Source organism: Arvicanthis niloticus, chromosome 5, assembly GCF_011762505.2.
Source record: "Arvicanthis niloticus isolate mArvNil1 chromosome 5, mArvNil1.pat.X, whole genome shotgun sequence".
NCBI classification, from domain to species: domain Eukaryota; kingdom Metazoa; phylum Chordata; class Mammalia; order Rodentia; family Muridae; genus Arvicanthis; species Arvicanthis niloticus.
The window spans coordinates 99268482-99296226 of NC_047662.1; the positions used below are offsets into that span (position 1 = coordinate 99268482).

The following is a 27745-nucleotide window of genomic DNA, read 5'->3' on the forward strand; positions in this document are numbered from 1 at the left end:
CTGACATGTGGGTGCTTCTAACCACTGAGCCACCTCTCCAACCCCATCCAATGACATGTTTTATGGGATACGACTCTCAAGTTCTGTTGGAGTAAAAGAATAGATTCATGGGCCCCAGGAGGCTCTTTCCTTCTGACTGATGTTGAACACTGAGAACAGTAATAGCAGCCCCGGGGGGTAGAGAGGAGGAAGGCGAGTTCTGCCTGCACACTCCAGCGGAGGGTTTCTTTATGAGGCTCTGCTGCCTGGTAGCACAGGCTAAGCCATGAAAGGGGACTTTCCCAAGTCAGGGCAAACAGCATGGGCGCTACCAAGAGGCTGGCTCCGACTTCCTTGAAGCAGCCCAGGGCTGTCTCCCACACTGCCTGCTCCCAGCCTCCCAGCGCTCTCTCAGTCTGTTTACGTTTACTGTGGCTCTCCTGCCACTGAATAGGACGAGGCTGTGGGAGGCCTGGGTGGGAGCTTGGGCCAGAGGACTAAGACTAAGCCTTACAACTGTGTCCCTGGCCACATCAGCAGGGACTTGGTGCCTCTTCCCTACCATCCTGGAGTGCACACTTGTGGTGAGGTTGTTTTTCCCGACTGGCATTGTCAGGGTTGACCTGTGCCCCTCCCATTCCCACTCTGTAGCATCAGGAATCTTTGTCCGGAGCAACGAGGCACTTCAGGTCGTCGCCAATGTGATCCATGCCAACGGGGACAGAGGTGTCACCATTGTTCAGAGCAGCCAGCTCACACGAGTGGCTAACAACAGCATCTCCTGCAATCGCCAGAGTGGGGTCAAGGTGGAATTTCAGTGCAAGGTGGAGCTCCGGGGCAATGGTATCTATGACAACAGAGGCCATGGCATCATTACCAAGGGTGATGGTACTGCCGTTGTGGAAAATGACATCATCGGCAACCGCGGTAGCGGACTGCAGTTGCTGCCGAGGTCTGACACTAAGGTAAGTGTATGAAGTGTATGATGTCAGTGGGGCTCAGGCCTGGCTTGCACACTCTGCTGAGAAGCAGCCATCAGCATCAGAGCTGTAAGGAGAATCAGAACTCTACATAACGTGGCTATGCTTCACGGAGGGGTAATATATAAACTGGGCCCTAAAGGATGAACAAGAGGTCCTCAGCAGGAGGCCAAGAGTGAGAGAGTGTCACATAGGTTCACAGTGCTGGGAGCCTTTGGGTGCCTTCTTGGTCTCTAGCTTGGTCCTGGCTATTTCAGCTTTCTCACTGGCAGAATAAGCTTGCACTGGGCCATTGTACAGTAGATACTTTACAGGAGAGAGCACCAGGGCCTTAGCACCCACCGTGGTCTGTAATGGATTCCTGCTTAGCCATTCGTACGGCTTACTGTCATGGTTGTTTAGGAAGACTCCCCGAGTTCCCCATGCTATTGGAGGTGTTCTCTTTTGGACCTTTGGGCCATGACCACCACTCCCCCACCCTGCCCGGCCTCCTGAGTGTATCTCACTGCTTCCTTACCTGTCCTGGAGCATGACCACGAGCTCTGAGCACCTCTTAGGTAAAGCAGTATGCTGCTAGGGCTTCACTAGCACCAGACAGACACAGCCCCTGCCCTGTGGACTATCCAGAGGTTCTCAGCTCCAAGCTTCACAAATCAGCCGTGTAAGTGAGGAGTAAAGACCTGGATTCTTCTGAGTCCTTAGGAACAGGAGCAAGAAGGCCACACTGTGGGCTCAGCTGGGCTACAAGGAGGCATGGCTCTGGCACAGCATTTCTTTCTGGGAGGCCTCTACATACTATTCCCCAGCTTGGCACCTGCAGACCTGCCCATCAGTTCTAAGACACCATGGGTCTTCAGGGTTCCCTCTGTGATGACCTCTCCAACATACTCAGACTTTATGGTTTTATAACAGTCACTCGCTTGTGTGACTTGCACAAGTCTGTGGTTCTCAGACATGACAAGCCCTGGCTGCTTCTCGTAGGTACTAAAGAACCGGATCCACTCCTTCCGGGCTTATGGCATTGCAGTCCGGGGCCGTGTTAAGGCCCTGGTACAGGAGAACATCATCTTCCAGGGCAAGACCAACAAGACCATCTTCCAGCAGATCACAAACAACCGAGAGTGCGTCATGCAAAACAACAAGTTCCTTGTCTTCAAGAAGAAGTAAGTGAGCTGTAGAGAAGGCCACGGTAAAGTGCTTGCTGTGTGAGCATGAGGACCTGAGTCTTGATCCCAGCACCCACATAGGCACTGGTTATATTGTCCATCGGGTCTGCTCTCATTTAGCCAAGTACAGTTGGAGCTGACCTGGTGCATTGGTTGTGAGTGGCTCGCTCTTTTTGTTCTGTCTGTTAGGTTGGCATGTAAAGCAGTGGGTTTACTGTGGCATTTTCATACATGGGTGACTGCCCATCCTTAGTCTTCATCCTTGTTCTTGAGCACCACTCTTGATGACCTTTGTCTCCCAAAGTAGTCCCCTTTCTTCCTTTTTTTCCCTGGATAATTTACTTAGTCATTTTAGTCCTCTAGATAAGGAATACAAAGGCATGTGGTTGATTCCGTTTACCCCAGCACTTGGAGGTTAATTCAGGAGGGTACCACTTTTGAGGTCAGCCTGAGTTAGAATTGAGAAAAAAAAGTGTGAAGATACATTTTGCTACTGTGACTAGTGCTGTCTAGTTGGCAAGGCCTGAAATACATCCAAAGGTTAGCACTGTTACCTTTAATTCTTTAATCCTTTAATTCGCTTCTGTTACCATTTGGTGAGTAGCCTCTGAGAAACAGTAATTATTTTAACCTTGTAAATGGTGGGAATGTGTTGACTCTGAACATTTTAATGAAATTCCAAGTTCATTATTCATCAGTAATTTTTATTGGAATATAGCCATGTTCGTTTGCTGATACATTGTCAAAGTCTGTCACACACAAGTGCAACACACTTGTAAAAACAGGACAATATAAATCTAACATATTTATTATCTGGACCATTATAGGAACTTCATAGACTCTGATTTTAAACAGTAATGTTGTAAACTTTCTGGAATGCTCTGAGCTATTCCAAGATGGCTACTATCTGAAAAACTGTTCTTACTTTTTAATTAACAAATATCTTGCCATAAGTAGTACAATCATCTAACACCTTTAAAAATAATAACTGGCTGGGTGGTGGTGGCGCACGCCTTTAATCCCAGCACTTGGGAGGCAGAGGCAGGTAGATTTCTGAGTTCAAGGCCAGCCTGGTCTACAGAGTGAGTTCCAGGACAGCCAGGGCTACACAGAGAAACCCTGTCTCAAAAAAACAAAACAAAACAAAATAAATAAATAAATAAATAAAATAATAACTGGAGGTGTAGCTCAGTGGTCCTGGCTCACAAGTCCATTGCTGCTCTATCCCCCAAAGTTCAGTGAACTTTACATGCATTCTCTAGCATTACATCATAGGTCTCTAGACCGTTTTAACTTTTCCTTCCATCTGAGCTAAACTGTTTTAATGAGGACTGCGGGTGAAAGGGACTTTACACGTTACTCAGCACATGTGCACACTGCCGTGGACTGCACACCACTGTGGACTACATACTGCTGTGGACTACTGCTTCCTCCAGGGGTGTGAAGAGCACTGAAGTCATCCTGGGCTGGCATCTCCAGAAATTGGCACTGGCTGCTCCGCACACGCTTGGGAGTTCCGCAGGACACAGTAACCCAGGCAGAGGCCCCAAGCAAAGGCCCTGTTTCAGTTCACCTGCATTCTCTTCCTCCTGCCCCTTCACATGGTTTCTTTTCTTGTTAATGTACAACGTTCCTAACAAAAGCAACTCAGGGAAGGAAAGGTTTATTTCACCTCACAGTTCGAGCATGTAGCACACCACAGTGGGGAAGGCATGGCACTGAGGGAGGCTCTCAAGAGCGGGAGACAGCTGAGCGCATCATGTCTGCAGTCAGGAAGCAGATAGGTGCTGGTGTTGTGCTTGCTTTCTCCCTTTTCAATCCAGAACCTCAGCCCTCAGGATGGTGCTACCCACAAGCAAGCTGTCCTGCATACTCCTCAGACTTCTCTGGGAACAGCCTCCCTCATCAATACACTTATAGACAGGTCTGTTTCATAGGTATGATGGCTATTCTTGGCTGTTAACTTTACTATCTTGAAATTAACTAAAACCCAAATGGCCAGGTACACCTATGAGGAATCTTTCCTTAATTAAATCTTTTGAGGTGCGAAGATACACTGTTAATCTGGACCACAGCTTCTGCTGGCAGATTACAGAAGGACATGGAAGAAGGGGGCGTGTGCCGTCTGCTTGCTTGCTCTTGCTCTTCCTGGCAAGTTCATTCCTTTACTGGCATTAGAGCTACCTACTTCTTTGGGATCTGGCACAGACTGAAGAGCAGCTGAGACATTAGCCTCATGGACTGACCACCTACTGATATTTAGAATTTCTGTTAGTAAACAGCCATTGCTGGACTAGCTGGAGCACAGCCTGTAAGCCAGCTGAATAAATCCCTTTTATATAGAGAGAGGCCACAGAGGAAATGAATATATATATATCCATTCTATTAAATTCTGTCCTTCTAGAGAATCTGAATACACCAAGTTATTCTAGTCTAGTCAAGCTGACAATGAGGGACTATCATAGTCTCTTTTCTACTTTCATGACACCATCCCCATACACACGGATGCACTTTTAATCTGAATCTAGATTCTGCACATGAGATGTGAGAATTGCTGAGTCTGCACTTACTCATGTTCCTGCACTCAATGATTCTGTCCAGTTCCATCCATTTTCTACAACTGTTAGAGTTGACTCATCTGTTGATGGATGTCAAGGCCGGTTTTCTTTCCTGGCTGTTGTTCTCAGTGCAGCAGGGAGCACGGGTGTGCAAATGAATGTCCCTGTGGGGTGGCCAGGAGTACTGTGGTGGTTCTGGTTTTAGTTGTTTATGTATATGTGTGAGTGCTTGCATGTATGCCTGTACATCATGTGTGCGCCTGGTGCCTGTAGAAGTCAGAAGAGATAGTTGGATTCCCTGGAAGTCGGTTACTCTTTGTTGTTTTTGCCTATTTGTTTTATCCAGATAGGGTTTTTCTATGTAGCCCTGGCTATCCTGGAATTCTGTAGACCAGGCTAGGCAGACCACTGGATTAAAAGCACGTGCCGCCACACCCCGCTTCAGTCATTCCTTTCCCATGCCACATAGCCACCGTGCACAGATGCAGCAGGTGGTTTGGCTGTTCATCACCTCAGGTGCTTTTAGGTAGTTTCTAGTTTGGGATGGTGGTAAATTAGGCTTCTACACCATTCATGCTCACAGAGCTGCTGTGGTGGTAGTGGGATGAAAGCCACTGATTCATATCCAGATCCAGAAAGAAGAGGAAGTGAGGGCCAAGGAGGAAATGTGACTGTTCCTTAGTCTCAGCAGCAGTCACTGATTTAGGAGATAAACCCACACCTAGATTTGAACTCTGAGCTCCAGAGAACTGGAACCAAAGGTGAGACACAGCCACTCACCAAGTACTCTGTCTCCAGGTTCACTGGCTTGCCTTCTGTATCCACAGGTCTGACACCTGGCGCCTGGTGAACCCACCAGCACGGCCCCACCTTGAAAACTCACTCAGGGGCTCCTCTGCAGTCCACAGTGGGCACAAGGTGACAGCCATGGCGACGAGAATCACAGCCCGTGTGGAAGGTGGTTACCACAGCAACCGCAGCATCTTCTGTACCATCCTGTAAGCAAGGTCTGCCTCAGGCCCAGACCCTTGGTGGGTACTCAGAAGAGCTACAGGCTGACTCTTGAGATGGAAGTTAAGGCTGGGAAGACTCCTAGACCCATCCCCATCTTACACTCCTGAAAGTGGGCCCTAGGCCTCCTAGGGACTAAGAACCAGGTTCCTAGAACCCTTTAGCTCCACAGCCTCTGCAGGAAGGACCTTGGAAACGTTTCCCCAGGAGTACAGGAATAGCATTTGGAGTGTTTCCAGTCACTGGGGCACCTAGAGATTGTGAAGAGTGGCGGAAGCTCAGAGAGTACATGCAGTTTTTTAGTCAATTGCTCCAAGCTACAGAGAACCTCACTTTATACAGACTTAGACTCTTCTCAGGAAAGAGAACATACTTCTGATCAAAGGAAGTAACTGTGGTGAGGTGGAGACAGCTGCCCCTTTCCTGCACCTTGACCCTCCTGGGCCTGTACCGGCCTCCCAGCTGCCTCTGGGAGCTGCGGTGTTTTTATTAAAGACAGTTCTCCTAGAGTGGACCCTGTTAGCAAGGAAGGGGCTTAGAACAAGGAGTTCTTCCTGAAAAGCTGCCCCAGGAATGACAGGGGACATGCTATAAATAAGAGGGGCAGGTGGCTGCCTTCAGGTGTGAGGCATATGCTGGGCTAGGCCCCGTGGGGATGAACAAAGTTCCACTGTCCTCAGTGTCCTTCAAGTTCAGGGCATTAGCTCAGCACCTGTCACAGGATTCTGACTGTGTGAACACATACATTCCAGCTGCCCCTACAGAGTCCAGCCTGTTTAGATGGAGCCCCTCCCCCCACCGACGTGTCCATGTCCTCATGGATGATTAGCTGCCTTGACCAGCCCTACCATATCCCCCACTCTGTGCCTTGGCTTGAGCTTGTCTTTCTCCCTGGCATGCCCTTCCCAGCCAGCTTCATCTGTGCAGATCTCACCTTTACTGCAGGGCTAGCTCAGACACTGCCGTCTCCACGTGACTCTCCCCGTGCTCCAGGTGATCGTGTTGCCCACCACCCTCAGCCTTGCCTACCCTCCTGCTCCCTCAGGACACTGAGCACTTTCTGCCTTGCTTTGGAACCCTGGGTCCATACCCTGTCCTGCCCATTTACCTGTGAACTCTCTGAAAGTCGAGCCACCTGTCTGTGTCCTTTTGTCCCAGCCCAGAGTTGAGTTAGTGTCTGAAGTGATGAGAAGGCCAGCTCCAAAGAGCGTCACTAGACTGTACTGCGTGTGACAAGCTTGAGAGCCAGGTGGGTTTGGGCCCACCCTGCTGAGGAAGGGTCTGCATGCAGGGCCAGCTCTGCCTGGTCGGTCCCTTTCCCACTTGGTGTTTACTGCAGGGCCCTCACCAGCCTTTGGGGTCACTGTCCTATTCCATATCCTGTGCTGGTTCTGTGGAGCCCTAGGTGCTGCTCTGTTGGGTGGGTGGGAAGGGGAGCTCTGACTTCTCCCTAAGCACTCTGAGAAAAAGAACACTGGCCTTTCCCTCCCGTCTGTAGCACTGTCCACTGCACTTATTTGGTGGCCCCAATGTGAGTCGCTGTATAAAATGCTGCCTTTGTTATTTTGTAAGAAATGACTTTTCTGTGAACCAAGTACTTAACAAAAATCTCAGTAACCAAAATAAAGTTCTATATTTTAAAGGAGGTGTTTCCAGGGTCTTAACTTGGTCTACACATTTGCTGGAGGTTCAAGTGACCAGTAGGCCTCCCCACAGGTACCGCCTCCCCCGTGAGACTGCAGAACTCAGGACTCTCATCAGCTTGCTCCTACCACAGCTCAGAATGCAAAGCTGAGGGCTCCATCTCAGGGTCTCCGGATCATTCAAAAGCTGTAACTCTAGTCCTGCCCAGGAGCCTTTCTGAAGACAGTGTCACTGTGAGCAAAGGGTCTTCAGATACAACAACATGCCTTCCTGGACTTGGGTTCCTCGCTCAGCATCTTAGTTTTTGCTGTACCCACCCCAGGCTTAGTACTGTTTTAGATTTTTTTACATTCATTTGTGTATGTGCATGTGTACATGTGGAGGTCAGAGGACAACCTTTGGGGAAGTCGGCTCTCTCTTGCCATGTGGGTTCCAGGGACTGAACTCAAGTTGTCAGGCTTGGCAACAGGGCCTTTACTGAACACTAAGCCACCTCCTGGCCCTAATGTTAAATATTTGTCAGTATTCTTAGTCTCGATTTTTTTTTTCCATAGAAAATAGTTTGGTTTAGCCTTCAGCAGTGCACCCCTAAGCTAAGGTAAACCTGCCTTCTAAACTCCCTTTCAAGGGACAAGGGACTTTCATGGACAGTTCCCTCTTGCTGTCTTTTCTTGAGGGTTTCTTGCTGCTTTTTCAAGTGATCATGCTTAGTTGAAGACAGCCTTGTCTCTCCTTCCTCTTCCTACCAAATGCTGGGATTACAGGTATGTGCCACCATCCAGCTCAGACCGTGCATCCTGTTGCCATGAGTGGTTTTATGTATCTTGTCACCCAGTGTGGCACTGTTTCCTAGGGAACTGATTTCCTCTGTGGAGAGGCCAGAATATCAGGTTGTCTTCTAGTACTCTGTCAGTTTCCTCTGAGGCAGGGTCTCTCCTGGAGCCTAGTGCTGGGCTGGTAGCCAGAAAGCCTGGATGGCTTTCCTGCCTCTGCTCTCCAGTGTTGGGAATATGGGTGCTGGTATTTGTGGGGCCTTTAACCTCGGAGTTCTCTCCAACCCTGAAATGACCTGAAATGATGCAGTTTCTGTTGTTGAGCCTGTTGATGGGGTGTACACGTCATAACTCGCTAATGGAGAAGGGACCACTCAGTCGGTTCTCCCCTTCACCTCGTAGACTCATGGTAGGCTTCTTGTCAACTTCTGTCTTAAACTCTTAAACACCCTTGCAGAGCCATGGCCACGGCATCATTTGTACTGTGAAAAGCCTCGAACCTGTTTGCAGCTCCCCTTCCAGACCCTAGAAGCTTTATTACCAGCAGTGTCAAGGCCTGAATTCAAAACCAAGCGAGGTGCCAAGCTGACAGTTCATGCTTTCCGCGTGCTTATCCCCAGTCCCCACTCACTTGGCCAACATGCCTATCTGCATAATCTAAACAAGGAAGAAAGGCTATGGTTATCACTTCCTGACTTAGCTATGCCATATCATAGTAGGTTGTTAAATTAGATCGCGCTGCCAACCCAATAGAGCTGCAGCCTCCTCCTCTCCCTACTAGATCTTCCAGGCCATCTTTGTTGTTGTTTGCATGGGTTTCTCTGTAGCCCTGGCTATTCTGGAACTCGGTCTGTAGACCAGGCTGGCCTCTATCTCGGATCTACCTGCCTCTGCCTCCTGAGTGCTGGGATAAAAGGCGTGTGCCAACACTGCCTGGGTTCCAGGTCCTCTCTATAAACTTTTGGCTCAAAGGTTTCAGCTTGATAAGATCTTTTGAGTTTAACTTCCCCAGACCTTCCCAAACCCTGCATGTGACCCCAAAGGAGAAACATCTACCACTTCTAACCACAGCAACATGAAAAGAGGGAGAGGAAGTCAACCTGGGCCATCACTTTAATTTCTGCATAAGAGATGACACACAACTGGTATGCTGGCTTCTGGCATGATAACCATGCTAAAGTAAGGCCTCGGGAGTGTAGTAGAGCATGGTGGAATCCCAGACAGGCTCAGAATTCACATCCTCCTGCCTCAGCCTCCTGAGTACTTGGGTTATAGGTATGTACCACAAGGTCCAGTCTACTTTCTTTTTAAAACAAACAAACAAAACAAACAAAAACGGAAGTGAACAGAAGTGGCTGTGGAAAACATCTAGGTCATTTTCTTCCGTTTTGACTGTCGGTCTGAGGTCTGGGCTGGAGGCAGTGGGACAGACAGAGTGCCCAGTCTGTGATCCTCTTCCCTGCCATCTGCCAGGGACACCTTTCTTTTGGAGATCTTCAGCCTCATGGCTTTCGCTATCTCAATCATCCTAAGGAGAACAGAGCAAATGGAGAGAGCCTGTGTGCCGCTCAGGTCTGCAAGCAGAGCACACTGCTCCAGGCCATGAAGCAGGGTGCTGTGTCCACCCTCACTTCACCCTAGATCCAGGGGGAGTCCCGCCCGAGTCACAGTGATTCACAGCCCACAGGGTTATTGTGAACAGAAAGCTGTAGGAGGCTCAGGCCTAAAGCCCGGGCTCCCTTTTTGGGTCTTGAGAAGGTCATTACCTTTCCAGACCTTTGATTCTTCAGTTATCTAGGAAATCAGTGAGGGACACTGAATGAATTCGATACCATGCCTTTCAAAGAGAAAGCACTCAAAGTGTCATCAATCATTCATTCCTTCATTCATTGAGAACTGTCTTGGTCCCAAGATTTTCCCATGAGTCACCCTTGACCCTTAACTACCTTCAGCAGGGCAGGGCGTCCTGCTCTGGGCAGGAGTAAGGATCCGCCCAGGCTGCTGCAGGGAGCACTGTGCTCTACTGAGCTCACCTTTTCTCACTTAGCTTCAAGTCCCTCTGCAGCACTGTCAGGTCAATCTGGAAGTTGCTGATGTGCAGGGCAAGTATGATTGCATACGCAGTGATCTTGGCCTTCATAGAGCTCGAAATTAAGTTCCGTAAACTGCAGAGTCAGTGGAAGTGAAGAAAAAATGAAGTTAAATTCCATATGCAAAATAAGGACACTGGAGCCTTTCTCTCAGTGGTTAGTGTTCCTGGTTTGGGGGTGGGGGCCAAGCCACACAGCCTGTTCCTTCCAAGGTGCCCAAGTCTCACAGTGAACCGTGAGCCAAGCCATGTTTCCCCTAAGAGATAGAAAGCCCTGCCCACATTTCCCCTCACAGTGTGGTAGCACTGCTTTCCTGAGTCTGTTACTGTCTGCTTAGCAGGCCTGCAGGAAAACCTCCACCCAAACTCAGTGCTGCCCCTGCTGCTTCCAAGCACAGGCAGGAGCAGGAAGCACGGCCCAGTCCAATGGCTTCAGGCAAGGCCAGAACGCTGCAGGAAGTTCTGTCTCCTAAGTCCCCACACTTGCTGCCCTTTTCTGCAGCCAGTCAGGACACACTTAACTGCAGGGGTCACAGCCAGAGACAAAATGAACACTTCCAAGGGGGGACAGTGTATGTAATGTATATGTGTCCCCAAAAGCCCACCAGCGACAGTGAGCTCTTTGGCACTGGATCTCTGTGGACGTGAGCCCCCACCCCTCACTGCCACCTCCCAACTGCTTTTTCTTCATACAAGCGGCCCCTGACCTGCCGTTGTTGTAAGTCAAGCAGGTGAACTGCTTCCGCAGCTTGGTGTTGATGATGTGCGGGATTCCAGGTCCTAAGGCACCTAGGACAAAGTTGCATTGGATCATGGTCCTGGAAATTGCACAGGCCACATACCCATTAGAGGGAGGTCGGGGGTGGGGAGTGTGGTGATGGCCAGAACCAAATGGTGAAAGGAACAGGGGCCCAAGATCCTAAGCAGTCACTCTGAGGTCAGACCCACAAGAGGTGTTTGTGAAGGGCGTGTTAGAAGACAGAGCAACACACTGATGAAGACCACGAGCACAATACGATACTGGACAATAAAGCAGACTGAGTCTGAGCCGATGACATGACTGGTGGAAGGAGATGTGTGCCACCAAGTTCCAGGAGTCACACAGTGGAGAGGACGGATTCCCCGGTTGTGCTCTGACCGCGGAGACACTAGGTAGATGCCCCCAACAGCTAGCCACAAATAAATCAGTGCTTGCAGGGTGGAAGGTACGAGGCACATAAATATGAAACCTGGAATCGAGCAGGTAGGCACACAGAAACAGTGGACAGAGACACCTCTGCTGAAAACCCCAGGCGTCTCCTGCTGGGTCTCTAACTCTGGGTGGGTGTGAGTGTATGACCACCACGTGTGCTCCTGGAAACTGGTGTAACTGGACTTTTTTTTCCCCAAGCCAGGGTTTCTCTGTGTGGGCTATCCTGAAACTCAACCTGTAGACCAGGCTGGTCTCAGACTCAGGGATCTGCTTGTCTCTGCTTCCCAAGTGATCAGATTAAAGGCCTGTGCCACCACCACATGGAGGAACTGGAATTTCTAGCATTACAAACTGACTTTCTTAGTCTGAAATAAAGTGTTATAACACTACCACCAAGAAAGAAAGGTGGAGGGGTGGGGAGGGAGAGAGGAAGGAAGGAAGGAAGGGAGGGAGGGAGGGAGGGAAGGAGGGAGGGAAGGAGGGAGGGAGGGAGAAAGAAAGAAAGAAACTGCTATGAGTTCAAGGCCAGCCTGGTCTGTACAGTGAGTTCCAGTCCAGCCAAGAATATACAGTGAGACTGTCCTACAAAACAAATGCAACCTGCCCCAGCTTGAGAAGCGAAGCTGACTGCGGTGTCTCTTCTAACCCGCTCCCTTAAGTTACTCATTCCGTTTGACCTGAACACGGTGTTGTTCCTAACAAAACAAAAGCCATGAATGTGCTCCCTAGAAGCCCAACCACTCTGTCGCCATTTCCAGAACAGAAGAAAGAGATTCAAAGAGAAGCGAGCCCTGTGGGGCTCAGGCGGGCAGCGGCGGGGACAGGAGAAGGGCAGGCTGCAGAGTCGGCAGCTGGAAACAGCTGGGATAAGAAAATGCCTGTGGGCCTTACTTTTCCCCTTGATCACTTTCTGAGCTCGGAACCTGATGAGGGCGTCTAGGAACCAGATGCTCCGGGCTTGCCGGTCCCGCTGCTCCTCATCCGCCGGCAGAGACTTCAGCATGTCTATGATGAAGGAGCAGTGGCTAAAGGAAGGAAGGGGCACAGCAGCACATGAGGGAAAACAGGCCGCAGGAGCCACACCCCGCCCCAGCACACCGTCCACACACCCCGAGCAGGACGGCTAGGGAGACCCATCCTATCGGAGTACACAGGGTTTGACTGACAGACTCCACCGCACTGAATAAAGTAGAAAAGCAATAATGGATGATTCTAAAAATCAACTCAGGCCTCCACATACACCCCCCCCCCCACACGTACACACGTACACAAGTACATATGCATACATACACACTCAGGCACATGCAATCAAAAAAATTTTTTTAAAGAGTAGGGCTGGAGAGATGGCTCAGCAGAGTATTGCTGCTCTTGCAAAGGACCCTAGTTTGTTTCCTAGCAACCACTTGGGCCATTCACAGCTGCCTGTAACCACAGATCTAGAGGATCCAATGACATCTTCTGTTGGCCCCATACCTACGCCATATGCACACAAGCACATGTACAAAATCTTAGAAAGGAGTAATTAGAAGAAAGGGCTCAGAACTAAGAAATAATCTGACCATCATTTTGAAAAAGGAAAAGTTGTTTTAATGGCCAAAGAGAAGAGGGATAATCTGTTATTTAAAATAAATATACAATATTTAGAATGTACATATTTAATTTTAGTTGAGTTTGTCAGCATGCTGTCACAGAGAGGCTTTGCTTTGGGTAGCGCTCAGGCCCATGCTGGCCTTTGGGCACTGACAGTGACAAAACAGCATCAAACAGTGGGAGCTGGGGCTAACTTTAGTCCCAGGCCCCAGATTACAGCACCTTACCACCGTCTCCCAGCTACGGGATCTACACACATAACCACTCCTCTTCCTTCAGTCCACCCACAGCTCCTGAAAGTCTAGCATCAAATCTTGTTCCTTCATTCCAAGGCTGAGCTGCCACCACCCATGCCACTTCAAGGGGCTGCTTTCTGTGTGGTATCAGCACAGTCTGGCTTGCTATCTGACTGTTTTCTCCCATCATGACTCACCGAAACCCCAACTGCCCCTGAGTACCTGTTCTCTTCAATCATCTTCAGTATGTCTTCGGACGTGACCTTTCTGAAGGCTTCGGATGGGCTCTCAAGTGCATCATACTCAGCCGGGGACAGAACTGGTTGCTGGTCAAGAACATGACTGACCAAAATGGAAACCCACAGAGCTAAGTCATCCCGCAGGGCCTCATCTCACAGGTAGGAAAGCGAAGGCTCACAGAGAAGGGACTCAGAGGAAGCAGGGACCTGAGTCTCAAATCCCAGTTTAGGGGTCACTTCCTACCCGGACCACTCCCCCTTCTCTTCCTTATGAGCCTGTCCACATTTCCCGATAAACCAGACGCAGAGCAGGGAAGTTCTAGGTTCCAACCCCTCCTTCAGTATGTCTGCTGTAGACTTTAATACCATCCAGCTGTTTGTGGAGAATGACCCTCACAGGACTAAGCTGTGTCCCTTTGTCCTATGGGCCCCTCAGTGCTGAGGAAACCTAACTGACTAACTTCTTGCTAGCAGCTCTAGGACATGGGAAAAAGTTTGGATGTCACATTTATTAACGTCACAGGATAATGATCACCCTTACACAGCCTGGCTCTGCCAATGTGTACAAACATCATAGCCTGCAAATTAGACCCCTGTTCATCAGCAAGGATACTGTCTTCAAATCTATATACATCTTCGGGCTTGGCTGCATCAGCGTAGCAGGGAGGGAGGTAGAGGGAGTCATCTTGCAAGTCATCCTGCATGGCGTCACTGACCAGTGCTTTCAATGAAGGAAAATTACTGTCAGTGTCAGCCTGTCTGCTTTCCCCAACACTCCACTATGCAGTGGAGAACGCATGTCCCAAAACTCGAATCTTTACACCTGCTAAGATCTGAACTGGTGACTACCATGTGTTTGCCCTCAGTTAACTCAGAACAGAGTCAAAGAGATGTGTGCTTCTAAGTAATTACTGCACAACATCAGAGAACCCTGACCAAGAGCAGGGCTTTTATACTGCCCTTCCTGTGCCTGTCTCCTCTCCTTGACTGAGGACAGGATGGTGTCGCATGTATCTCCTGCTTCCAGAGTCACTCCTGAGAAGGCCTCCAGCAAGCAGCAGGGAGGAATCCAGCCTTAAGGCCCACCATTTGCATCTGTGACCGCCCTCAAGTCTTTGCAGGCACCATCTTCACCACAAGCTCCAGCTGCTTACCGTCCACACCCTTTGTATCGATGATATTCTCGGCAGCTTTAGCTACTGTGAGATTCAAAGATTCACTGCCAACTTTGTTCATTCTCCTGGAGTTCAGGGACCGCTTCTGCTTGGTGCTTCCGAAGGCTTCAATGCAAGAATCCAACTGTGTAGTAAACAAACCCAATTACTAAAGGATCGGCTGGGCAGCATGGCTGTTCCCAGCTGTGTAAGCACAAGCAAGCTCTGGGCTGCCTGAGCCAGGAGACCTCACCTGCCAATCAGGCTGAGTCCTTCCTTTCTCAAGCTTGTCCACCTCAACGCACTGTTCCGTATCAGCCCTGAGGTTTGCTGTACTGACTCCAATTTACAAATCAATAGTTTCCCATCACTACAAAGTGAAGACTTTACTACGATCAGGGTTGGTAAATCTGTGGCGCACGGCCTATCCATCTCCCATTCTGTGCCAGTAACAGACATTGTTAATAAATCACTGGCTCTTCCAAGCCAGTAGTGTGTTCTCTTTTTAGTGTTCCATGCAGCACTGCAAAGTCAATCTCCCACCCTGCGGTGAGACGGCTTCTCTAAGAATCCTCTAGAGTGAGGAACTCAAAGAACTGACTTTGTTTATGGGGGTTTCCAGGCACAACCATTTTCTACATTGTGAACCAAAACTTTGAAAGTTTTCTACCCCTCAGCCCAGAGAACAGGGTGCGAATGCTGACATTAGCTCCGCTCACCTGGCTAAGACAGAAGCTGGGAGACTGGAAGGCCTCTGCAGGTAGCAGAGAACCACAGACCAATCGAGCTGGAGCAGTCAGCGAGGACCAAGTTCAAGGGGACTGTTACACAGATGGGAAGCCAGGACTGGAGGGAGCCTCCTCAACTGTCACTCACCTTGTCCCTGAAAGACTTGTTCTGATTCTCCAGAGGAGGCTCACGCTCAATAGCATCTTCTATAGAAACACAGAACAGGAAGAGAGCACAGTGTGAGGCTCACAAGTGTGCGTTCTACAGTTTTTTAAATGAGGTCTCACTATGCTCCCCACGCTGGTCTTAAGCTTGTGAGTTCAGCTGATCCCCTGGTTTCAACCCCCACAAGCAGGGGCACTGCAGGCATCAGCCACTGTGCTCAGCTCTGCGAGGCCTAAACACCTTAAAAGGGCTCAGTGCTAACTTAACATTAATCAAAGGAAAGCAGATTTCCTTATTCCAAGACTCCCCTAATATGAATGTACACTGCGAATACTGAATGTCCACCTCAGTACACAAGTAGGAGAACAGGAAACAGGTGTCCTCCGCCCTGCCACTTTCCCATGCAGGCCAGAAAGGATCAGAAACCAAGCCCTTGGCTCTTCCCGTACATTTGCTTTGCTGGTCAAAGAACTAAAGGCAGGCACAAACGTGAAGCAGAGTGTCACGTGACACTTTCCAACCTTCTACAAAGGACTCAAGCAGAGGGCAGTATCATCCAGCAGGACTGCAATGCAATGGCCTGGCTGGAGTTAGCTCAGCAGCAGGTCACCTGCCTCAGCCAAGTTCCGATGGTGGTTTAGAAAAATAAAAAAGGGATAACAATAAGTATGAAATAATTATGTGGTACTTATGAAAGGTGTTCAGAACAGCAACAAGCGCACAAGGACCCCCCCCCCAAATTAAAGCTGTGTGTGTGCTAGCCAGCACAAGCCAGTACTTATAAACTATTTACACACAACACAAACGTATCTCATCAAAAGATTAAACAACTTCAGAGTCTCAAGACTGGGCAGTTAAGATACGAGCACTTGGTGCTCTTGCAAGAGGACCCAGCTCAGTTCCCAGCATCCACAGGTGGCTAACCACCAGAGTAACTTCAGTTCCAGGGGCTCCAATGCCCTCCTCTGCCCTGGCAAGCACTGCATGTGTGTGGTGCAGACACACATGCAGACAACAGACCCATACACATAAAATAGATAAACCTTAAAAAACAACAAAAGAGCCGGGCGGTGGTGGCGCACGCCTTTAAACCCAGCACTTGGGAGGCAGAGGCAGGCGGATTTCTGAGTTTGAGGCCAGCCTGGTCTATAGAGTGAGTTCCAGGACAGCCAGGACTACACAGAGAAACCCTGTCTCGAAAAACCTAAACGCTTTTACCTTGGTGGTTGGCAGCCAGCCAGCAGATAAAGGTGTCTGCCACCAAGTGTGATGACCTGACTTCCTGTTCCTGAATCTACATGTTGGAAGGAGAGAATAACCTTGCTTGAATTGGCCTGTAATCTCCACACATGCACAGTGGCATGTATACACACATTAAATAATGAAGAAGTGTAATAAATTTAAATTTCCACCGGAATTTACAATGTCTACAGAATGGTTGTGTGTGTGGCGAGCTTGCTGTGCAAACACAGAGACTTCTGTGTGAATCCCCAGACCCACGGGAAGCTGGGCATGGCGGCACACAGGTGGGATCCAAGGAACTCCTGCAGTGAGATGGGAAGGGACAAGTCAGTTAGGACTGATAGCTGAGATTCTGCTCTGCCCGTGTGTGTGCTGGGGTGCGTGCATACCTGCAGTCACACACATGAAGACTTAAGAGGAACCTGTGTAGGGAAAGAATATACTGAGACCTGTCCCATAACACTCTGTACTGACGCCTGATATGACACCTCTCCCTTAGCGTTCTGTACTGACACCTTACTCATTACTCATCTTGCTTTAAAAGCTGGCTTCTGATCCCACACCTGTGATTTCTGAAGAGACACTCTTACTTGCTATCACAATCTTTAGCCTAGAACTTGAAGCACAGTGGGGAATCAATAAACAATTCATTTAAAAAATATACCTTGTACTGGCTGGTTTTGTGTGTCAACTTGACACAACCTGGTGCTATAAGGCATTTTCTCAGTTAGTGATCAAGGACAGAGGGCCCAGCCCACTGTGCGTGGTGCCATCTCTGGGCTGGTGGTCCTGGGTTCTATAAGAAAGCAAGCTGAGCAAGCCAGGGGAAGCAATCCAGTAAACAGCATTCCTCCATGGTCTCTGCATCAGCTCCTGCCTCCAGGTTCCTGCCCTGTGTGTTCTTGTGCTGACTCCCTTTGGTGATGAACAACAGTGTGGAAGTGTAAGCTGAATAAACCCTTTCCTCCCCAACTTGCTTCTTGGTCATGATCTTTTGTGTAGGAATAGAAACCCTGACTAAGACATACCTATAACTTTTCTAATTTAAAAAAAAAGGGGGAGGGGTATTAAAAACACCTGGCAAGGAGGCTTTCTATTATGGCTGAGAATAATCTGTGTTTGCCAGGTAGACACAAAGTTCTGAGTCCACACCCCTTACCATATAAGCCTGCATGCTGGCACACACCTGTGACGTCAGCACCCACGCAAAGGCAAAGGCAGGACTGTCCTCAGCTACCCAGCAGATTCAAGGGAAGCTTGGACTACATGAGACCTTATCTTTAAAAAACTACAAATGCATTTTTGAAAACAAAAATGAACTCATCCGACAAATTCAAACTGTGCAGCCTTTAACTGAACTGCTATGTCCGGAACCTACCAGCAAACAGTGGCTGCAGGTTGAACAGTTCAGCATCATAGACTTCCATCTGGCCAGAGGTCTTATTCAGAATTCCCACAAAGTGCCTGTGCCAAAAAGGAGTAGCACCGTAATGGGTTATTCCAAAGGTAGTATTTACACAATTCCCTCTTCCCATGCACCAGGTCCCAGCGACTTTCTGTTAGAGGAAGGCGTGTAACAGTGCTCACATGTAACAGTGATCCCTGCATGGAGAGGGGACAGTAAGTGAAGAGAAGGAGGGGACGGAAGATGGCTGTGGACTGAAACGGCCACCAGCTAGTTCTTTTTACCAATCACATTTAGAGCTACTGCTGTTAACTGGAATCTTTCTAAGGTATTAAGAATCCAGAAGTAAACTAGAACTTTGACATAAACTTTATGGGGACAGACACGAACAAACCCTCTTTCCTCCTGGGGAGATCAGTGTGAAGCAGGGCACCTTTGTAAGTGCTCCCGAGCAGGGTTAGGAGTTAGCACATGTATGTTAATCTGCTCCAGGCTGAGGCCCAGCAGGACTCTGAAAGGCTTTCCTGTGGTTCACTGTTGTGTCTTGAGACCCCATGCACACTGTCAGCTCTGTGAATTGGACACGTCGGGCGGGACATGCTTTTATATGGAAGACACCAGTGGTGAGTGAAGGGCAAAGCTGCCAAGGCCAGTCACTTCACCAGTGACGTTGCTTCGACCCAGAGCCTTGAAGATCCTAAATCCTCTTGTCCCAAGGCAAACTTAAGGCAAGCTTTGACCTATTGATCACACATTCTAAATTAGCAGACACAGCTCTCTTTTAGTCACAAATAATGTCATAAATAAATGAGGTCTTTAGGAACTTAACAGATGCAAGTCATCTTTTCCTCTTCAGGGTTTCTACACCTGGTGTGAGGAACTTTGTGAGTCTGGAAATGCAGGGTCCTGGTAAACCTTCAGATCCCTCCAACTACCTCCAAAACAGACAATGAAGATATCGGTGGCGTGGTCACCACAACCTCCTTTTACCTCTGTCACTGCGTGGTTGTCCATTACCTGCAAAGAGTGTTGCATTTGAGGGTGCCAGTCCCAAAATTGTTTCCAACATAGGAGAGCCTGTCTGTTTCAGCTGCCTGAAAAATAGGGAGGAGACCATGAACAAGCAGCACTGAAGGGCACTGAGCATGTGCAGAAGCCTTAGAATCAAATGTACCAGCCCTTGATATCCAAGTGATCCAGCCCCATCATATCTAGGATGTCTCTGGGGGAAAGGCAAGAAAACTTTGGAAAGGGAACCCCAAATACCATAAGGAAGCTTCAGAGTGACAGGTAAAGTTCTTGGGGGTGGGGAGGAGAAGCACATGAGATTACATGAAATTCAAAAGCTTCTGCACAGCAAAACAAACACTACCTAAAGTAAAGAGACAGCCCCCAGACCAGGGTAAATCTCTGCCAAGTATCAATAGTATTAATCAAACAAGGGACAGATATCTAAGATATACAAAGAACTGTAAAAATTAAACATTAAAAAAACTCTCAAATAATGTAGTCAAAAAGTGGGCTATGAGCAGAATAGACATTTCTCAATGGAAGTAATGCAAGCCACCAGTAAACGCAAACCAAAAGTGCTGTGATGCCTGCTGAGTGGGTAAAGTCCAGAGGATGACCTGAGATAGATCCCCAGAACCCACATGGGGGAAAAAGCAATCTCCTAAGTTGTCCTCTGACTTATACGCACGCACGCACGCACGCACGCACGCACGCACGCACGCACACACGCACACACTTACTCACCCAAAATAAACCTCAAAACAAATAAGCTTTTTGTGCAGGCAAGATGGCTCTGTGAGTAAAAGCAATTGCTGCTAACTCTGATGACCTGACTTCAATCCTCAGGACCCACGTTGTGGAGAGAACTGACTCCACCAAGTTGTCCTCTGACCTCCGATGTGTACCACAGCATCCTTCCCACCTCCCCAAACCCACACAAATTAACGGGGTTTGTTTTTAAAATAGTTTTGATCCAGGCATGATGGCACATGCCTTTAATCCCAGCACTCAGGAGGCAAGACAGGTGGATCTCTGTGAGTTCAAGGCCAGCCTGGTGTAAAAAGCAAGTCCAGGAGTGCCAGGGCTATTACACAGAGAAACCCTGTCTCAAAAACAAACAAAAAACCAAAAACCAAAAAAATGCTTTTCGAGTCCATCACACTCCAGTCAGAATGGCTACCACCAAGAAAACAAGTAACAACAGATGCTGGCAAAGATGTGGGGAAGGAACCATTATCCGCTGCTGGTAGGAGTGTAAACTGTTGCTGTTACAGTGGAAGTCAGTGTGGAGGGGCCTCGAAAACTCAAAGTGGAACTGCCGTATGAGGCAGCTGTACCACTCTTAGACAGGCACCCAGAGGTCAGCCAGCACACCACACACACACACACACACACACACTTCTACAATCGTGTTTACTGTTGCACGGTTCACAACAGCCAGGAAATGGAACCAGCTTAGAAGCTCACCAATGACAAAAACAGATAACGAAAGCGTGGTATGCACGCACAATGGAATTTTCTCAATCATAAAGAAAAATAAAATCATGATACTGGTGTGAAAACAGATAACTATTAAGTGAAATAAACAAGACTTAGAAGAAAAATGTTTTTCTCTCATATGCAGAATCTAGATTTAGATTGTGTGTGTGTGTGTGTGAGAGAGAGAGAGAGAGAGAGAGAGAGAGAGAGAGAGAGAGAGAGAGAGAATGTGCACACATTCAAGGTATGAGAGTAGAAAGGAACCATAAGAGAGAGTTGCAAAAAAAGGGAAAACAAGAGAGGCTGACACGGTCTGTATGTAATGATATTTGTGTGTCGCGGGTGCTTTGCCTTTATGCACACATGCATGCCTTATTTATGAAGTGGCCACAGGAACCAGGAGAGGGCGTCAGGTCCTCAGGAACTGGAGTTACAGACACCGTTGCCTCTATGTGAGTGCGGAGAACTGAACCCAGGTCTTCTGGAAGTGCTCTTTACTGCTGAGCCACCTCTCCAGCCCAGTATGTATGTCATGAAAGAGCAACTTATTTGAGAGGGAGGCAAGGGACCAGCAAGAGGGGAACATGGGGAAGGGGAGGAGGGAAGGCAGTGGGCAGTGGGAAAGCAGACGAGAATAGCAGTTCTTGAATAAGCAGCACAAGAGAACTAGAGAGTTAGGTCTTGGTCTTCTAGCACTTATAGGTACCTTGGCCCGAGTCCTAGGGCTGACTTCCCATCACAGCCAAGCTCTCTTCTCCCTCTTTTCACTATGGACACCCAATGTCAGCTATCAAACCATCCCTGATTTTGATTCACCCTTCTCAGAAAGGCATTCAGGCAAGCAGAGACTGCTTCCTACAGAGTTCCCCAGGCCCTAAACACTTCCTTAGACCCTCCAAGTTATGTCTACTGTATGCCTGTACTACTTGGAGAATTTGAGTCTCTGAAAAGCAGATGTTCTTAACCCTGGCATCTACCTGAGTATCATCCTGTGGTGCTGGGCAGTGGTGGCACACGCCTTTAGTCCCAGATCCCTGCACTCAGGAGGCAGAGGCAGGCAGATCTCTGAGTTTAAGGCCAGCCTGGTCTACTGAGTGAGTTCCAGGACAGCTAAGGATACACAGAGAAACCTTCAAAAAACAAAACAAACAAACACCCAACCAAACAAAAAAAACAAAAACAAACAAACAAACAAACAAACAAAAAAAACATCTCTCTGGGGTCAGGAACACTCTTCCAGGGGACCGTCATTTGATTCCTAGCACCCACAAGGTGGTTCACAATCATCTGTAACTCCAGTTCTAGGGGATCCAATGCCTACTTCTGGCTTCCACTAGCCACACACACACACGGTTCATAGACGAAAATGAAAAACCACCCATACACATCAAATGGGGTTGAAGCTGAGCTCTGAAGAGTGAGTTCCCTAAGAGTTGCAAATCCCATTAATGGTGACATGGTGAACATTCAATAAGGTCATGCGGGAGGGAAACATGAAGCCAGGAGTGGGTGGTGCTGCACACCTTTAATCCCAGCACTAGGGAGTCAGAGACAGGTGACTCTCTGAGTTCAAGGCCAGCTAGGTCTATATAGTAAATTCCAGGATAGCCAGGGCTGCATGAAGAAACCCTGTCTCAAAAGATAAAATCCATAAGTGAAAAGCCATCAGTTCACCCAAAATCTTGCTCCTCAATGGAGCCAGAGTCCCATTTGTCACTCCTTTTTTTTCTCCCCTCAGGCTCTCTCATGTCTGCCCACACCAAGAACTTTCTGAGATCTGCAGAGCCCAACCTGTACCAACAAGCACTTACCAGGATCCGATGACTCCTCTGCCTGGGGTTTACCAAGTCGGTGCTGTTGTACAAGGTGAAGCACATGTTGCCAGGATTCTGTAGCTTCCCATTGGAGAACTGCACTGTTAAGAGTGTAACCCAAGAATGAGACCAGCAGAGTGTGGAGAAGGAAGAACTGCATTGTGGCTGAAAGCCGGTAGCTTTCATGAGCAAGGGAGCTCATGTCCGAGTTTTAGGGGGACTGAAGGAAGTCCTGGTCCAGTTCTAAGGAGGGAGGTGGAGGAGGGGAGGGGAAGTGACCTCTGGGTAGGGGCAGAAGAAAATGACTGAGGGAATGTCATTTACTGGCAAGAGAGGGAACTCTATTCCGTAGAGGAGGAAAAGGGGCGAATGAGAGACCTGTGGAGATGTCAGGTCCTGGGTACTGCCCTGAAAAGTATCGGAAGTGGTGACAGATGAACGGGGGGGCAAGGGTGATGGTGGCAGGGGCCCGGTCCCAGCTCCAGGCAATGGGCAGGAGGGCTACCGTGGTACCCAGACCACGGAAGGGGATAGGGCTACGCGGAACCCCGCTCCGATCCGGCGGTCTTTACCCAGCACAGCTTTCTGCCTGTCGTCGGGCTCTCCACAGTACAGCCACCTTGCACTCTGTAGCTCCTCTGTCTCTGTGTCTCCAATCTGGCCATCCATCCTGGGAGACTCCACGGTAGCCATGAGCTCGCTGGTACACACGCGGACTCACAAACCGGAAGTGGTATTCTAGGCCCCGCCCAGGGTACGCCAGCAGTAAGACTACGTCCCTCACAGGGTAGCTCTCGTCCTAGCCCACTCTTTGGTTCCTCCCGTGATGACCACGCCCCTTGTAGGAGGGTGCAGCACCTCCTTTTTCACGCCCGACCTCCAGGTGAGCGCCTTTGCTTTTGCTATGGGATAAGTCATAGACTAAAATCTCCAAAACTGAACCAAAATAAAAGAAACCGATCCTTTATCTGAGATGTCTTCATTTTGTGTTGTTAATGTCGTTCTAGGCAGGCTATCACCATGTGTGTAATCCTGGTTGGCCTGGAACTCACTCTGTTAAACAGAATGGCCTCAAATTCACAGGGATCGGACGCCCAGCTTTGTCTCACATATTTTGCTAAAGTATAGGAAAAAAAAAAAAAAAAAAAAAAAAAAAAAACCAGACTAATGTAGGGCTTCTCCCTAAGTAATTTCAGTACAGCCACCTGAATAAGAAAACTAACAGTGTAGCCGGGCGGTGGTGGCGCACGCCTTTAATCCCAGCACTTGGGAGGCAGAGGCAGGCGGATTTCTGAGTTCGAGGCCAGCCTGGTCTACAGAGTGAGTTCCAGGACAGCCAGGGGCTACACAGAGAAACCCTGTCTCGAAAAACCAAAAAAAAAAAAAAAAAAAAAAAAAAAAAAGAAAAGAAAGAAAAGAAAACTAACAGTGATGCAACCATATAATCTTCATATAGTATTCAAATTCCCCAACTGTCTCCATACTGTCTTTACAGCTAAAAGATCCTGTCAAAAATCTTACAGCCTTACACTTGTAATCCCAGCATTTGAGAGGAGGCTGCTGTGAATTTGAGGCCAGCTTGAGCTCAAGTGAGAACTGTCACACACACACAAATTATACTTTGCTTCCAGTTGTCAGAACTCTTTGGGTGGAAGACTACTTTCTTTGACTCTACTCAGTGATTTTCAATTATTTCCAGAAAGGAAAAAGAAGACGAAAGGGCCTTAATTAACTAACTAGTCATCTGCTTCTCCTGTCAGAGTCTTTTCCATACTCAGCTTATTTGAAGTCAATAATGAATGTTGGAGCCTATTAGAAACATTTTGTTTTTAAAATTATTAATTTATTTGGGTCCCAAGAGGGAATTTGTGTTAAAAACAAAACTGTTCATTTGGTGGTCAAGTAAGAGAGGAGGAAGAAGGGGCTGAGGCCTCAATTCCTTTTAGGCTCAGGCTGTCTTCAAACTCCACTTGCTCTGTGCCTGAGGGTGACTATGAACTCCCCATCCTCCTGCCAACTGCTGGGATTACATACATGCACATCACATCCAACCAGAAAGTTTTTTCTTTTTTTTTTCACTTCTGCACCTCCAACTCCTGGAAGGTCCTGAAAAAAACAAACAAACAAACAAAAAAAAAAAAAAAAAGGAAAATCTCAACAAATGTTGAGTGAGAGGACTGGTAAGATAGCTCAGTGGATAAAGGCACTTGCTATCAAGTTTGATGGCCTTCCTAGGACCCACCTGGTGGAAGAAGAGAGCTTACTCGGTAGCATACACCTGCACCCACACAAAATAAATAAATGTAAAATTAAAAAAATTGAACGAATGAAGGAAAAGGTAGGTAATAGATCAGAAAATATCATCAATCCTTGGAGCCTAGGGCAGGGAGAGCATCTCAGAGATACTTACTAACATTCTTGAAACCAGTTAGCATAGGATTTATACATAATTGATACTATGTATGTGTACACTGGTTACATGAAAATGGATAGTTATAGCGAAGTTAAGAGGTGCCAAAGAAGGGCTGGAGAGATGGCTCAGTGGTTAAGAGCACTGACTGCTCTTCCAGAGGTCCTGAGTTCAATTCCCAGCAACCCCATGGTGACTCACAACCATCTGTAATGGGATCTGAGGACAGTGACAGTGTACTTACATATATAAAAAAATAAATAAATCTTTAAAAAAAAAAAAAAAAAGAGGTGCCAAAGAAGAGTGCACTATAAAGAATCAGAATGTAATTCTTGGGGTAAATATGTCTCAACCCCTCTATAGCATAGGGACACTATGGCCTTGCTAGTCAAAATGGCCATGGTCCTTGAAACAGCAGCATCATTACCTGGGGTTGCTGTGACCAGAGGGTGACTAAGAATTCCCTACCCTCCTGCCAAGTGCTGAGATCACATGCACGCACCATCACACCCAGACAGAAAGTTTTGTTTTGTTTTGTTTTTTTTTTTCACTTCTGAATCCATCAGATCTTCTGACTAGAAATCAGCATGTCATTTGGGTATAGTTGAAGGTCTCAAAGCTCTTACATCAGAATGAGTCCCTTTTGGGGCACCTCTTTGCCAGAAGGACATAGTCACCAAACTCCTCTGCATTGGCTGACTTCTTACTGGTGGAGAGTGAAGATTCCCAGAATTACCACAGGCAAGAATGCAAAAGACAAAGAGATTCTGCCTGGGAAAAGAAGGGTTACCCATGGGCCAGCTGGGCCAGACCTGTAGTACACCCCCCAATATTGGTCAACTAGTTAACAGTCACCAAAAATACACAGACAACGTACACATATGCATACATTAAATAGTAACTGAAATGGGACAGAAAGAATGCTAAGAACCCTTAAGTAGCAATCTAAAGTAAAATGGCCTTCTTTGGGATTAAAGGCATGGATTACTAAAAGTATGCAAAATTTACCACAGCAATATTTACTTCTTAAATTTAGTTAGGAAATTTAGAAATATCTGGAATTCTCTTTGGGTGTGTTTTTAAGACAAGGAAAATTTGAATTTTAAGTTGGGGGTGGGGTGGGAGTGAACATTTTCACATTTTCCAAGGCAATATTGCCATCTGCTGGCGTTTCAGGGTATCACTCGTGAAGGGGGAAAATGCAAGGGAGAGTGTGGTTTGCAGGGATTACCTAGAACTCCCAAACCAAGTAACCATTTTTCATCTTATTTCTCCCTTCTTTCTTGCACCGACACTTCTCTTTCTCTCCCATTCTCCTCTGCTGTGTTGCCTTGCTCTTCTGTCTCTCCTCTCTCCTTCTCTCTCCCTTCTCCCTCAGTCGATGTGGGATGCCTGAGCACCTATAGGCAAGTCTTTGTAAAGCTAACTTCAGAGTGGACAGATTTTTGTTTGTTTTCTTTGCATGGAGCTAAATCTACTGCAGCTTCAACCCATAACTCAAGCTCTGATCTTTGGGGCCATGGAGGGAATAACCACGTTTCTCTGCCAGAAGCTTGCAAAACATCTCCCTCCTCCAGTTCCTCCTGTTCTTCCTTCTATGCTTTCCGTTCACCAGCTTCAGCAACTCCTCCTAGATCTCTGATGTTTCTCACATACCAACATTTAAAAACAGTTCTTTTTCATCCTAGGTACCTCTGGGAGCCATAAGCCACTATACCTGTATCTGATGTCCCGCATTCATCAGTACCCACCCATCTCTTGGTTAGCAGCACGGAGCAGAGAATCCAACTTATACTTCCCGCTCTACAGACCACTATGTGCATTATTTATTTATTTACAGGCAGGGTTTTGGTATATACCCCTGGCTGGCCTGGAATGCACTACATAGATCAGGCTGGCCTCTAATGGGTCATTGGAACACTGGCCTCCTAATATTGTGTTCATTTCTACATATTTATACTTCTTGGTAACTTTGGGATAGCAGTAAACAGAACAATAACATTTCTGATAGGTTCTTACTGTAAGGCTGCCCTTACACTCACTAAGTAGCTCAGGTTAACTCACAACTTGAACTCCTCTTGACTCTTCTGCTGAGAGTCAGGATGTAGGTGTGTACCCACACACTCAACCAACAATGACACAGCTGACTTTCCTAAGTTGATGTTTTTAACTTTGTTAATTTTGTTAAGTCGCAACATTCTTGTAATATTCTTTAATAAGAAGAGAATTCGAAGCCAGTGTAGTGGTTCATGTGCAAAGGCACTTGCCATGAAAGATTGGCAGCTGAGTTCAACCCCCAGAGCCTCACAGTGGAGACAGAAACACTGCAGAAAGCTTTGCTCTATGTGTGCAGAGGCACATGCATGCACGCACATGTGCACACACACGTACAACAATAATAACAGTAATCAACGAAACATGACATTTTAAAAATAAAAACAAAGAATCAGTACTTTATATTAAACCTTGTTAAAAATGTAAGTATTCTCACTTTCCTGACATTTATTAAAGCAATTTCCAAAGTAACACATAATGGATGTAGACTATTATACAGAAATATATGGATAATAAAATCAGAATAACCCATAATCTTACACCCCTTTTAAGATAGCCATTGTTAACATTGTTTCATCTCTTGGATTTATCTCTGTGCATAAAATTTTTTTTTTTAAATCAAGGTCTTACCTGGTTGGTCTGGAACTCACTGTATAGACCAGGCTGATCTCAAACTCAAACTCATAGTGATCCATCTGCCTCTGTCTCCCAGTACTGGGATTAAATGTGTGAGCTACCACACCTGGTTGTATTTTTGTGTAATTATTATTCCACTGTATTCTGTTCTGTATGCTCTCTTAAAAATACACATTGTAGTGAGAGTG

The 27745-nt window shown here is 47.5% G+C and overlaps 2 protein-coding genes across 3 annotated transcripts in view; one reads left to right on the forward strand and one right to left on the reverse strand.

Moving 5' to 3' along the window:
* Fbxo10 (F-box protein 10) overlaps positions 1-7336 on the forward strand; it is a 49423-nt gene extending 42087 nt beyond the window's left edge. The window contains exons 9-11 of the mRNA XM_034502187.2: positions 631-944; positions 1941-2122; positions 5511-7336. Coding sequence (XP_034358078.1) covers positions 631-944; positions 1941-2122; positions 5511-5685 — 671 coding nt within the window. The 3' untranslated portion in view covers positions 5686-7336. The remainder of the gene's footprint in view (positions 1-630; positions 945-1940; positions 2123-5510) is intronic.
* Positions 7337-9206: 1870 nt separating this feature from the next.
* On the reverse strand, positions 9207-23197 carry Polr1e (RNA polymerase I subunit E). 2 transcript variants are annotated; one of them, XM_076935046.1, is made up of 13 exons: positions 23029-23197; positions 22454-22557; positions 19170-19246; positions 18335-18349; positions 18126-18211; positions 15488-15546; positions 14612-14756; positions 14071-14178; positions 13441-13537; positions 12284-12417; positions 10908-10989; positions 10145-10276; positions 9335-9639 (listed from the first exon to the last, which is right to left on the reverse strand). In XM_076935046.1, the coding sequence occupies exons 1-13, from the start codon at positions 23147-23149 to the stop codon at positions 9480-9482; spliced, it is 1320 nt and encodes a 439-aa protein (XP_076791161.1). In that variant the 5' UTR covers positions 23150-23197; the 3' UTR covers positions 9335-9479. The 2 variants fall into 2 exon arrangements, with proteins under 2 accessions (XP_034358080.1, XP_076791161.1); XM_034502189.2 differs by lacking the exon at positions 18335-18349 and having other exon boundaries at positions 9207-9639; positions 23029-23196.
* Positions 23198-27745: the final 4548 nt, after the last annotated feature.